Below are 14,708 nucleotides of genomic sequence, written 5' to 3' on the forward strand. Positions count from 1 at the left end.
GGGGATTGTAAAATGTCGCGTTACATTAAAATTTTTAATTTATGTATAAAATAAGGGACTAGATTATTTTTATGTTTGTTAATTTTTACAAATTAAAAAAAACTTTGGTTATAATTCTATCCAGTTAATCATTAACCCTTCGGTGGGGTTTAGAGCAGCCCAAGTCATGCTAGATTGGATATTACACAAAACCGGTTAGTAATTATAATCTAGAATTATTTTTATTTTGGTCGAGTAGTTTTTACGATATAAGAATTTCGTGACTGATTGGTGTAGAAGCGCCACTAGTAAGTTTTTTCAACTGTTAGTTAAGGCATGAAATTTTTTTAAATTTCCATTTTATTTTGATGAATAAATATTAATTTTTTGAAATGTCTTGGTTTAAATATCCAAAAGCATCGATCGTTAATGGACGTAATATACTTATCAACATGAATGGGTGGGCCGAGAATAAAAAAAATTCGGTTTGTACCTGCCTCGATTAACTTATTAATGAATTTTTTACAGAGAAACAATTTCTAATAGTATTAAATGCTAATAATCTATTATATTATAAATTAATTTTGTATCCTTTTAAGTAAGGCTATTTTTTTTTGTTCTTTTTTTAGAAAGAATTTTGCAAACTTTTTAAATTAAATCAATAATTAAGCAAATGTTATATAATTTCATAGCACTTTCAAAATATCTCCCAAAATAAAAATATTTAAATAAATGTTTGCGTATAAAAAGAAAATAAAACAGCGTAGTCCGGACCTATAATTTATTAAACGCACATATATATACTATTCGTATAAATTAAGGAGGAATTTGCAAGGAGTCAAAAGTTTTCGATAAAATTTTCAAATCATCGTCTTGTTCTTTCATTCGTCTTTTCTATTAAAAAAAATGAAGAATTACCAAAGCTTTATATTTTTTTTAAAAAAAATTTTAAATATTAAATATGACTGTTTCGGGTAGCTTATGCTTTAGCAATAAACAATACGTACAAAATATTTCTATTTTAAATTAAAAGGGTGCGGCAATCAGGGATATTCATGAATGTTACCCTTTATTGAAATTTTGTTTACGCCCTCTATTAAGTCCGTATAACAAATTTGCTCGCGGTGCATTTATTATATTCATTATTTTATTATTTTTGTGATATTATCTCTTGCTATTGATAAATGTTATATGGTTTATTATATTATTATAATTATCATATTGGTACAAGCTATCCAAAACTATGTAGTTACAATATTTTATAATGGCGACGAAAGAAAAATATATTTATAATAAATAAAAATGAAAACCCAAACACCATAATGGGTAAAAGTGTCATACCAAATATTCTAATGACTAAGAGTTATGAATCAAATATTTTGATGTATAATATTGTTTAAACAAACAACCTTTATGAAGTAAAGGGTATAGAAGCAATAAATATAACCTAGGTAAAATTTGATATTTTCGATAAACACCAATTTTCAAGATTATATTGATGATGGTTTGGAAATATTAGTAAATAATGAAACTAAAAATAAAGATTATTATTCACATATATGGGAATTAGTAATTTGGCTGAGGTGAAATTTTATATTATATATTCACGGATTTAAAAAGAGAATTCATCCCATTCCTGCCAATACGTTCCTTGTCAAAGTAACTGGTCAAGCATACTGAAGGTTTCATGAATTTGCGGAACATCCCTAATATGTAATGGAAAAACATTTACCAATTTCGCTAAGCCTATCGACTCACATTCATGGTTAGTTGGAAATGATGCACAATCCAAATGAAGTAGACGTCGTGTTAAAGGATACCATGTCTCTAGCAATGATCAGGGGGCGTTAAAAAATAATTCGCACGTTTCAGAAAGCCAAGAAAAAAATGTCTCAAATAATGGATACAGTTTTTTTTCCGGAGGGTCTCGAAGATTTTGTACACTGAAATAATATTTAATTATTACATTCACACTATATCACCCCAACAAGAATGGTTTAGCTGAAAGGACAATAAGGACTGATAAGTCGATTTGTAACGAGACGAAAGAAGATGCCAAGGAGCCAGAGGGAGCTACAGGCAACGCTTTGAGAGCATACAAAATGGGCGAGCACCGCCAACCAGCTGAACGATCACCGACAAAACTATTATTGTGGCGAAATCTAAAAATTGAGTGGTTACATTTAAATATCATGAATGAGATAGGACGAGAAAATAATAGATAAAAAGAAACCCATGCATGATGAACAGCCTCATATGAGAGAATTTGAGACATTATACCTGTATAGATATGTAATGTAATATTCGGTTAGTAATAATGAAACAATCGGAAATATGCCGATCAACTCTAAAAATGTGATATAGGATGGAAAAGTTATGAAAGGAAGTGGAAAAGAGTCGGAAGTTGAAAAGTCAGAAAATGGAGAAGTGCTAACTCAATATTTTATCCAAAAAATATTACCGAAGCCTCGAGATTTCGCTAATTGATGTCTAGACCTTTATGTCATCTATGAGCAAAATTTTCAGGCTTGCGTAATATTACTAGATAAAATATGGAGTTAGCCGTTTTTAAAAATCGGCTCAAATCGAGCCGTATAACAACACTACACAAATGGAGACAAACTACAATGACGCATAAATGGCAACAATCGAAAAATCATATATATATCACCTGATTTGAAATTTAAGCTAGGGGGGGGGGGGGTGCGCAGGGGCTCGAGCCCCCTAAAAAATTTGAATAGCCCTTTGAAGCAAGAAAATTTTTATTTAAAGGCTCCTTCCCCTTGAACTAAAAATAAATTTTTAATTACCCCAAGAAAGATTTCTTTTATAATTCTATTAAGTAATATATATTTAATATTATTATTTAAAAATTAATAAGACTATATAGATTTTTATTAAATGATTACTATTTTAATTATTAGATTAGATTAATTATATTTTACTATGTCAGCTTGCAATCAAATTCTATATTAAAAATGGAATATCAATACAATACCATGCATAATGTTTAAATATCAATTTAGCATTAACAGTTCAAGTTTAATTGATTTTTATTATTTTAAATATTTTAAAATCCTAATTAAATAAATATAATAATTTATTAATTGATAATTAACAAATTTAATATTTTAATTATCCGAGTTCAAAATCACTATTTAAACTTTAAAATGCATGTGTATCAAAATTTTTTTAAAAAACAAAGCGTTCAATAATAAAGCTGGTGGTGAACAAAGTATATTTAATACAGTTTTTTAATTTCAAACTATATTTTAGATATTGAAAGACGATTAATTGTGGTTTTAAAAGATAAAAATTTTGAAAACAAAAAGGTTAAAAGAAAGACAGGTAAATTAATTAATATATAATATAAGATATTTTATTTATAAAATAATAGAAGCTAAACCTTTGGGTCAATCTGAAGATATATGTAAGATCCAATGTATAGATATCTCAGAATGTATTAATTTTTTAAATATAATTAAATATAAAATTTTATATAGGCATGTAATCTGACAAGGATGCTACAACAAGCCGATTGTTGGTAGCAGTAATCCATATAAAGGTATGAGTTGTATTAGAACAAATTATATTTGATGAAATACATTTTAAAATTAATCTTATTTAGATTGTTTGGTCAATGAAGAAAAAAGACTTATTGTGAATGAGAGAATTGTTAATAATCTAGGGACAGTAGAAAAAAAAAATAAGTAAATTAATTTATATTTAATATAGACATTTTATTTATAAAATAAAAGCTAAACGCATGGCTCAATCTAAAAGTGACAACCATACAAGTATTTTTTTCATTATAAAAATATTTTTCTTCAAATATATAATATTTGCCATAATTTTCATATAAAAATAATATTATTATAATTTATATATTAATATTTGTCACTTTTTTAGAAGAACTTATACAAGTATTATTTTTATTTTAACAATATTTTTCTTCAAATATATATTTGTCATAATTTTCATAAAAGCAATAATATTTTAATTAATATATTAATATTTTAACTTTTTTCAGAAGAGCTTGATCTGGGTACTAAAACAATTGGATCTATGCAACCAATATTAGGTGCATATCCATATACTGAATTGGGGAAAGATAGAAGATGTTTTCAACCTCAGTGGTACAAATCCTTTCCTTGGAATGAATATAGCATTACCAAAACGCTATTTTTTGTTTTCCTTGTCGTAATTTTCCCACACAATTTCAAAAGGTTATCTCTTTGATATAGGTTATTAAAAATTTCGTAAGGTAAAAGAATTCTTAACAGCTCACGGAGCAACAAATGATCATAGAACGAATGTAATTCTCTGAAACCATTTTAAACAATCTTTAATAGAAGGGACCATTAAAGAAAAATTTATAGCTCTAACTAAATTAACAATAATGGAAAGAAGAAAATATTTGAAACGATTATTCATATAATACTATGTGGTAAGTTAGAACTTCCCCTTAGAGGACATCATGAAAGTAAGACAAGCAAATCAAAGGAATTATTGTGAAATATTAAACAGAATGCAATCTGCAGCGGGAAACATAATCTTAAAGTACATAGCTTCAGAAATTAGGGAGGCAGGTTATTTTGCTGTCCATATGAACAATTTAGTATATGTGTTAGATATGTTGATAAACATAAAACAAAAACACGAAAGAAATCTTTTATATCTTTTGAAAAAGTTGAAAACTTAGATGCAGAATCATTAACCAAGACACTAATATCAACCTTAAACAACAATTCCATAAATGCAATTTGCGTTGCTCAAGCATATGATGGTGACAGTGTTATGAAAGGGCATATTTCAGGAGTCCAGGAAACACGGGCGTCGCTAGCTTTTACAATCTCAGGGGGCTCAACTAAAAAAAAATTTATGGGGGGCTTCACTCCCATACCCCACAATTTGCGGGCCTTCGGCCCCGCTTTTGCCCGGGATTTATATTACTATATTATACTTTTTTAAAATTAGCCAACTCTGAAAATTACTTCTATTTTTATATTTTGTCATTTATTATATTATGCATACAAAATAAACTGGCATATAAATAAATAAAACAATACAACACATTTCTAAAAACAATATTTAATACAAAATCTATTTATTACAGTATAAAATATTTTCGATTGCTGATATAAAAAAATTTTGCGTCTAAAGAATTACAATTGATAAAAAAAGGTTAATTAATATATATGGCTCAATTGATAATGGTTTTTAAAAACACATAAGGCAATATAAATCTTAGCAACCTACATTGACAAAATGTCATAAAACTAATATAACTCTCTGTTACCCTTTTAGACAATGTTTTGTAGAATCGACTAATAAGGAAAAATTTATATGCCTAACCAAATCAGCAATTCTTGAAGAAGAAAATATAAACGACCAAAAATCATAAAACTATATGGTGGTTAGAGCTCCCTCTTAGATGACATGATTGAAACTAGATAAGTAATTGAGAAAATTATTGTGATTAAATTTCTAAAAGATTATCTTCCATTTTTAATGATATATAAACGACTACACAGTTGATAAGTTTTGCTTATCTAAAATATGCAATCATATGCTCTCAGCAGCTGTAGTAATAATCTTAAATGACATAGTCAAACAAATAATAATAGGTGCTGGTAAATTTTCAGTCATAGCTATGACACTCACGATGTTAACTAATATCAGAATTTATAATGTTAGATAAAATGATTAAAAAAAACACTAAAAATCTTTAGAAGAAATTATGCAAATATATTGAAGTCTTAAGTTATTTACATGGATGCCAAAGAAGCTATAAAATAAGAGTGATATGATGAAAGCAATTAAGAACTTATATATGATTGTATTGTCAATATATTCAAATATTTCTAATTAATTTTTTGCAGAAACATATTCGGCCATATCAAAAGAAAGCATTTACAGTTGGTTTCTGTTTTTTTAATCTCAAAAAGAAATTTTTTATAAGTGCCATATCTTTTAGCTAATTTTGGATAATGATAAAAAAATTTATAAAATAAATATTCAACGATATATTTACTCGCTTATACTAACGCCTAAAATTGCGTTTAATAATATAAATATTATAAGGTTAAATTATTTATAAAATAAGTTCTCTACGACGGTTAGTCATTGTTGCATATTCATTTATAATGTGATCCATAGGAATGTTATTAATAACACTTTTTTCAATGCTCAATAGAGCCAACGAATTTAATCGTTCCTGACCCATTGTCGATCGAATATATGTTTTCACCCATTTTAAAGCTGAAAATGATCTTTCACATGAGCAGGAATTAAAAGGTATGGTTAGCGCAATTTTAAGGCAATTATATATAAGAGGGAATATATCGATGGGCAAGATTTTTATCAAATTTATTATTGATTTGCACATAGATTCATGTGTTTTATTATAGGTTAAAATAGAAATCTTTAATATTGCGTATTCTTCCATTGGATCAGGAAGATTATAATGTAAGATAAATGGTTTGATATCATTATTTAAAAATTGGGGGGAAAAGGGATGTAAAGCACTTATAGCTATTAATATATCTGTGTTTTCTTGACAAAATCTCTTTTTAAATCCATTTATCATAATATCCAAAATTGGAAAAGACATGACACTTATAAAAAGTTTCTGTTTGATCAGAATAATTAAGAGAAACAATATCACCTATTTGAATAGAATCATTTAAAATGGTAGAAGGTATATTTGTTCTTTTATTTTTTATTTTTATATTATATAAATTGCAGAATTTATTTACTTCGGTAAATAATGAAGAAAAATAAGAATTATTTCTTAAATTTGACAAAGAAATGATAAGAGACTCGATAAAAGCCAATGCTGTTGATATGTCAGAATCTGATTTTTGCAAAAAAATAGAAATATTGGAACACATAGATAATAATTTTTGGAATATAAACATACACATAATTGTATCATATTGTAAAAGAATATATAAAATTCCATTTGCTTTCACTATATCACCATGTTCTATATTTTCTAGATAAGAAATAATTGCAAAGAGAGTGTTTTTTTACTGCCTCTATCGTTCTAATATGGGATCCCCAACGTGTAGGACTCACGGCATCAATATTTTTGGATTTTAGCACTAATCTTAATTTAAATCAAGAAATTTGTTATTGGATAGATATTGAGAAAAAAGCATGAATAGATTCTAATATATTAAAAAACTTTCTAGACTGAGGTAGGTATTTGAGTTTATGTGCATAGCAGTGTACATATATAGCCATTTTGTGATTTTTGCGATATCTTTCCTGGACTCCTGAAAGATGCCCTTTCATAACACTGGCACCATCATATGTTTGAGCAACGCAAATTGCATTTATGGAATTGTTGTTTAAGGTTAATATTAGTGTCTTCGTTAATGATTCTGCATTTCAACTTTTTCAAAAGATAGATTCCTTTGATGTTTTTGTTTTATTAACATATCTAACACATATATAAATTGTTCATATGAGCTAACATCACGAGTGTCATCAGCCATGACAGTAAAATAACCTGCCTCCTTTATTTCGTTGAGCTCCCTGAGACTGTAAAGGCTAGCGACGCCCCTGTATAATATATTATTTAGTCATACACATATAATATGATTTATTTATTATTATATAAGTAAAACTGGTAATTAGCCCCCCAATATTAATAAAAGATATGTAAATATTTTATAGTTATCTCTAAAACCTTGCAAGGAAAAACTAATATGCCTTTTAATTTCGTAAATAACTTGATTGCGTTTTATTTTTTTTGTATTTTTTTAATAATACATTTAAATTTATAATAACTATTGAAACCAGTTGCAACATGTTTGAAAAATGAAAGTAAATCTGAGTTGGAATATGTAATTAATCAATTAGTGTGGGTTCGGGTTTATGAAAATGAAAAAAAATGGGTGAAGGGAGTTGTTATAGGAAATAAGGTACTTAAAATTAGGTTTGAGCACAACAGTGAAGCTGTAAGGCATAGAGATAAATTGAGGGAAAGGAGGGCATAAAAATGTAACGGAAAAAAATGAAAATATATATATATGAGAAATGTAAATAATAATGACCTGAGTAATGAAATAAATTAATTTAAGAAAAATAAATAAAGGAAAATGAAAGCTGAAAGGTCGGATTAAGAAATAAAAGTATTTCTGGGTTATGTTTTAGATCATCTTAAGTGCTTTTTTTGTTATAATTTGATTTGTGAAAGTTAAAGGATAGAAATATATATATAAATTGAAATAAAAATGTGTATTACATTGTAGAATGAAGAAAGTTATTACACTAATAAAATATGTTTAAAAAAAGTAACACAATGGGTTGAGATAAATTGTGGTAGAATTCGTCTATAAAGATAAAAATTAGAGATGAAAAGAGTTGTAAAATAAAAAAAAAAGGGGGTTAAGAAATATACTGAGTAAAAAAAATTATCATGGAAATTGATAAAACAAGAAATAGTAAGGATTTATAAATAAAAACGACAATGTGAAAGTTTTAAAAAAAGAAGGGGGGGGGGATGTTAGAAGATAAAATTTTGGGTTTAAAGGAAAATTGAAAGTAATTAATTATTAATTATAGCAAATAGGTAAGAAATAAATTTTATGTTTAAAAGTAATTAATTAGGGGAATTGGTAAAACAAAAAAAAATATAGTAGGAGAAGGGATCAAAAACTTTGGAAAATTAAGGAATATTAAAGGAAATTGTTTTATGAGAGAGCAACTGGAATGTGTTGATTAAATTATATGTGAAAGTGAATAGAATAGAATGTGTTGATATTGTATGTGAATAAAATGATAGGTAAAAAAAAAATAAAGTTAAAAATTATTTTTTGTGGAAATTTGTTTATTTGGTTTGAAAATTTGTGTAATTATTAAAGTAAATTGTATTAAAATGAAAACTTTTTATATCAAATCAGGGTCTAATATGATCCAAGTTAACACAATAAATGCAAAACCAGCTGGCCGACAAGTGACATGATTGATGGATCAACAGCAAGATGAGGAAATACCAAATGAATCGAGTCGATATCCCAGTCAAGCCATCATCCAGAGGTCCGTCACACAGAGGGATTTATCCTGCTTAACATGCGGAGGACTGGGTGACGTCCGAGCGGAATAATTCAATCACCAACGTGGATGACAACTGAGCATAACAGATGGCAACAGAATGGAGTACCGGAGAATTATCAGTTGCTCGCCCAGTATCAAGAGGAACAATAATGATGATGACAAGAGAAGGAGGCAATGTGGTGCCACAACAGGAACAGCATGTGACAAATTCGAGAATAGTTCCGAGGAGACAAGAAGCGATGCGTCCTGTTCAAAATGGCAGTTAGGGCATTATACCCAGGGATGTTATTGCCATGGACGAGAAGAAGGATGAGATGATTATCGATGAACCAGAGTAATTTAAATGGCGAAGGTGTTTTTTTCGATTCATTCGCTATTTCCCTATCTTACTGTTGAATCCAGTCATCATTGTTGGCCAGCAGGTTTTGCATGCTTATTTGTGTTAACTTGGATCATACTAGACCAGGATTTGATATAAAAAGTTTCCATTTTAATAGAAATTACTTTAATAATTTTTCCAAACCAAATAAACAATTTTTAACAATTAAAAAAAAATTAATTTTATTTTAATTAATTCCAACAAAATTTTGTCTCTGGCAATAACATAAGAATAAAAGAATAATAAAAATAATATTATGATGGATAATAGGATATATGGAGCAGTGGATTGGTATGAAATTTGAACGGAAAATTTCTAAACCAATATTCAGGCGATTATAGAAATATTCTCTGGGTTTGCCCATGAGATAGGTAATTTTTCTTTCTATCTCCTTCAGGAAAGAAAGTGTCTAGTGGTCGAAGTTTCAGATTAATGTGACAACAAACGAATTTAAAATTGATTAACTCTTGAATATATATTTTTTTTTTTATTTCGCCAATCGAAAGAGTATTCGTGGGTTAGCGAATGTCTATATAAGTGTAATCCCAGGCGAGAGGGATGCCCCTCTCTTTCCTATGAAATTAAGGTTAAACCATCTGTCCTCTAACCATGTGAAGTATTGAGACCTAATGGCTAGAGGGCACTTGGTATGTTGGATCATCTTTGAGCTTTGAATATTATATTGTTAAATAGTGATCTGCATTGGGCCTAATTTTTCAAGCCCGGCCCGAAATTTTTTTAAAAAAGTTTTGCCGGCCCAGCTCGAACCCGAAATTATTAAAAGAGTTTTGCCGGCCCATCCCGAACCAAAATTTTTTTTAAAAAAATTTACCAACCTGGCCCGAATTTATTTAAATATAGAAATTAATTTTTATAATTACTCAAAATAAAAGACATATGTTATATGTCGTTTAGTTTCAATAAATAAAATCAAATATTTTTATTTAACATAAAAAATTCAATATATATTGATAATTTTAGTATATTTAAAAAAATTTCCAAGGTCCGACTCGGCCTAAATTTTTTTAAAAATATTAGGCCCGGCCCGAATCAGATTATTTTAAATAGAATTAGGCCCAAGCCCGGCACAAAGTGCCGGGCCTAACTTTGCAGATCTCTATTGTTAACTGTGCAATGTGACGGCATTTAGAGAATCGGCACTGTAATGGATGACATCCATTTTCTTCAACTCTGGTGCTGTAAAGAGAGCAGGTGAAAGGAGAAATGATATTATAACCAGCACGAAGACCAACTGATATTCTTAATTGGCAGGAAGATAAATGAAGACTGAGAATTTGGCTGGGAATAACAATTCATTCATAGCCACTGTAAAAGTTGGAAAATTTAAAGCTAGTTAATCATTTTGTAGGTTTGGATAATAGAAATTCGATGGAACATTCAACCAAAGGATAATCCTAATCTTTCTGCAAAAATGAAGAAGGGCTACGAGATTGAAGATTTAATGGCATCTCAGAACTTGAACATAGAATCTAGATGTTTATCTGGAAGGCATAGGTTAGATTGATGGCATTTATTGAAAATGTAATTGTAAATACATAAAATATATACTTTGATTTTACTTAAAAAATATTACATTTTAAGATTACTTAATATTATACCAATATCAAGTAAGAGAAAATCATTAGGCTAAAATTATTATCTAGTATTTATAAAATATCATACTATAAATAAATATATTATTCAATTGGTCTAACGAATATATATTCCAATATTTTTCAATAATGTTAAGTGAAACATCATAAGCCATTTTATATAATATTATAAAGATAACAATATTTTTTTTTAAATCAATAAAAACAAATAATATGCAATGATAATGTAAAAAAACCTGACTATATAGTTGATTAAGGTGATTAGTAGCCCATTCGAAGCATACCTGATTTTCTTTCATTTTTTTGGTATTGCCTTTAATACAACTCATCAACGAACTTGACACCTCAAAAAAATTAAGAATTAATTATACGGTATGAGTATAAATGACAGGACAAAAAAATTTAAAACGTGAAAAGTTAGAATTGAAAAAAATTGATAATTATAAAATTTTCTGGAATAAATAGAAGTAGGAAAACGTCATTAAGAAATATTTATTTAAATTTTTATTCATTTTTAAAAAAATTAAATTTTTAGTGCAAGTTACAATAAAATTGCGATCAGAATTAGAGTGAGAATAACATAAAAAATTTATTTTACTAATATGATTCCGTAAAGCGCCCGGACGTTGTTTCTATTCAATTTGTATGAAAAGCAAAAATGGCAACGCGATATTTCCAAGTTATCAATACCTCCTTGACTATATTTGATCTTTACAAAAATAATGACGAATAATTAAATAAATATTATAAATCATTGTGATAAATGATATCTATCTAATAGGAATCGCCTGTAATAAATATATTTTTTTCCGTTTAGTTATTAAATATTAAATAAAGATTGCTCAGCAGAAAAAGTTCGGGAGTTAACAAGACCTGAAATAATGAATATCTCTCAAAAAACTAGAGGGATTCGTACTTTAAAGTTAATAAACAGTTTTTTCTTAATCTTGTTATAAGAATTGCAACATAACATACATACCTCGGCAAATTTTAAATGATACAAGTAATTTCTTGAATTAGATAGTATAAGTTCTTCCATGCAAAATGCGGCTTTTTCATATTCCAATATAGATAAGTATAAATCACATAACTCATGCCAAGCTTCTATATCGCTCATAAATCTTTTTAAAATAATGTACATGAAAATATCAAAACTTAAAATAGAAAAAAATTTATACGTTTTAAGATATTCATTCAACGCTTGTATTGCTTCCAAAATTCTATGTTGAGCTTTTAATAAAGCGATTTTTCTTTTGTGGATCAGCTTTTACGAAAATAAAAATATTTAAAATATTTCTGACAGAATTCCGCTAAATCATTTTTTTAGTGACAAATAAAAAGTTTTGAAAAAAGGCTTTGGCAGGTCTTCAGTAGAAATATGAAATTAAATTAGTATATATTTCAAACCATAACTATTTATTATATTATCTAATTATCTTGATTATAATTTTAGGGATAAAATTTATATATGCAATCATTGATAAATTTTATGATGTTATTTTAAATTTTTTCTATTTATTAGACAATATGATATGAATATAAAATATTTAGTAAATTATATAAAACTAATTTACAATTATGGTTTAAAACAATAAAAATCCTATATATCAGGATACAGTTAGTTAAGTTCATTTTTAACCTAAAATGCAGGTAGTAATATATTTTTAGATAATTCTCACCCTTCAGCCCCACCTCCTATTTAAAAACTTTTGACAGGGATTTTGGGGGAGGGGCAAGGCCAGCATTTATTTATAAACTATTTTGCACATCGAAACAATCGTATTTTCAATTTGATTTTTACCAAATAATTAAGATTGAATCAACAACTGCGAATGAGAGGTTGATTCTTCCAGCTATTAACATGCCTTCAAAAAATATTCATATCTGGAAAATACTTTATCATTCCATATTTTTCCTTTGGGAATTAGACATGACTAACAATATAGATTATTAGAAAATTCACGTCCAATATTTTTATTTATTTATTAATTATTGTTTTTTTAAAAAAAGTAATTTTTTATTTTAAAAAATAAGCATTTATTTTATTTGCTTCCCCAACACTTATTTTTTAAACATAATGAAAAAAAATTACACCAAAAATATATAATATGCTCATAATTTTTTACTTTAATTTATTTTAAAAAATAAGCAATATATAATTTGCTTCCCTCATTTATATTTTTTTAATGTAGTAAAAATAATTGTAAATATTTTATGTTACAAATATATTATTCATTTTTTTAATGAAATCAAATTAGTATTAATTGTTTTAACATATTATAAAGATTATATTAATTTTATTTAAGTAAAATTTGAAGGGAAGCCATGTTTCCCTTGCTTCTATGGACATTTTTTCATTGGTTTATGACAAATGACACTCCTCTTAATAAAAACTTAAATAATGATCATATATATTTTATTTTCATTAACTTTTATTTATAAGCATGATTTTTTTAAAAAATTCACCCACACCAATTTGTGAGGCAAATGAATAGTAATGACTAAAAAGATTATCAGGCCATTATTTATAATCTTTAATTAATATCAGTAGTATATTAACAATCTTTCTAATTTAAAAATATATATGAAAAAATAATGGGTAGTTTTGGTAAATATTTACAGAGTTGGTTTGATCTTTTGATAAAAGTGTATCATATAACTGTTCTGCTTCTGGATACCTATTCTAATTGAATTAAGAAAAAAGTAAACAAATATCTTTATTACTTTTGATGTGACTCTAAGATATAACCATAAAGTTTTGCCACACGATGGCTTTTGGGAAATTTTTTTTCCAATATTTGAAAAGATTCCTAAAAAGTTTTTTATTAAAGCAAGCTTATATCGTTAAAAACTTTGGCTATATCAAAACGTCCACAGTCCAGAGCAGATATTAATACTTGCTCATAAATTAGCCATGCTATTTAAAAAAATCATCCAATAAAAAAATTTTAATTATTACTTTCATTTCCCAATTTATGAATAATGTTTTTAATCTTATTTTCATATAAACTAATAGTTTCTTCACTCCTTCTTAAATTTTCTTCTCGCCAATATTTCAACAGTTTTACAGCATCTAATTATGAATTTATAGATATATCTTTTAAAAAATATAGACCCTCAATTTTAAGATTGTCGCCTTCAGACATATGACGGAATGGAATGATGGAATAAATCAGACATCCTAAAAGTGCTATACCTTATTTTGTTTGATAAGGAGAATTTTAAATTTTGTTAAAATAATAGAAACTTATTTTTTTTACATGAGTGTTTTGAAATGTATCGCAGTTATGTTGAATTTATTTAGCAAAAATCTATCACATACAAGACAATGAAAAGTTTAATATAAATTATTTAATAAAATATTTATTGTCTTGAGTTTATATGAGACAATTAGTGTATAATAAAAATATATGGACAGTAAAAATATTCTAAACTTACTCTATCATTATAAATTTATAATTGTGATGTATATTTAAAGATATTCGAGAAAATTTGTTATGCTAATCAACTAATTTTTCTATAAATTTTATATTTGTTAGTGAATAATTAATTATTAGGCCACAATTACAATCATACATAGCTATTTGGTTTTTAAAACCTAGTCCTAACCCAAAAATATCTTTTAACTAAAATTTGTCTAATATAATTTTAGTACACTTAAGATATAGTCA

General features: G+C 26.9%; 1 protein-coding gene across 2 annotated transcripts; it reads right to left on the reverse strand.

Annotated features, from left to right (window-relative positions):
- Positions 1–240: 240 nt before the first annotated feature.
- LOC135931517 (ER membrane protein complex subunit 2-like) lies at positions 241–14,348 on the reverse strand. 2 transcript variants are annotated; one of them, XM_065468688.1, is made up of 11 exons: positions 14,298–14,348; positions 14,153–14,233; positions 13,997–14,110; positions 13,890–13,954; positions 13,762–13,847; positions 13,658–13,715; positions 12,216–12,301; positions 12,017–12,158; positions 11,636–11,746; positions 11,274–11,381; positions 242–873 (listed from the first exon to the last, which is right to left on the reverse strand). In XM_065468688.1, the coding sequence occupies exons 2-11, from the start codon at positions 14,181–14,183 to the stop codon at positions 796–798; spliced, it is 879 nt and encodes a 292-aa protein (XP_065324760.1). In that variant the 5' UTR covers positions 14,184–14,233; positions 14,298–14,348; the 3' UTR covers positions 242–795. The 2 variants fall into 2 exon arrangements, with proteins under 2 accessions (XP_065324761.1, XP_065324760.1); XM_065468689.1 differs by having other exon boundaries at positions 241–873; positions 14,153–14,308.
- Positions 14,349–14,708: the final 360 nt, after the last annotated feature.

This window comes from Gordionus sp. m RMFG-2023, chromosome 1 (genome assembly GCF_954871325.1).
Source record: "Gordionus sp. m RMFG-2023 chromosome 1, tfGorSpeb1-WG-v2, whole genome shotgun sequence".
NCBI classification, from domain to species: Eukaryota; Metazoa; Nematomorpha; class Gordioida; order Chordodea; family Parachordodidae; genus Gordionus; species Gordionus sp. m RMFG-2023.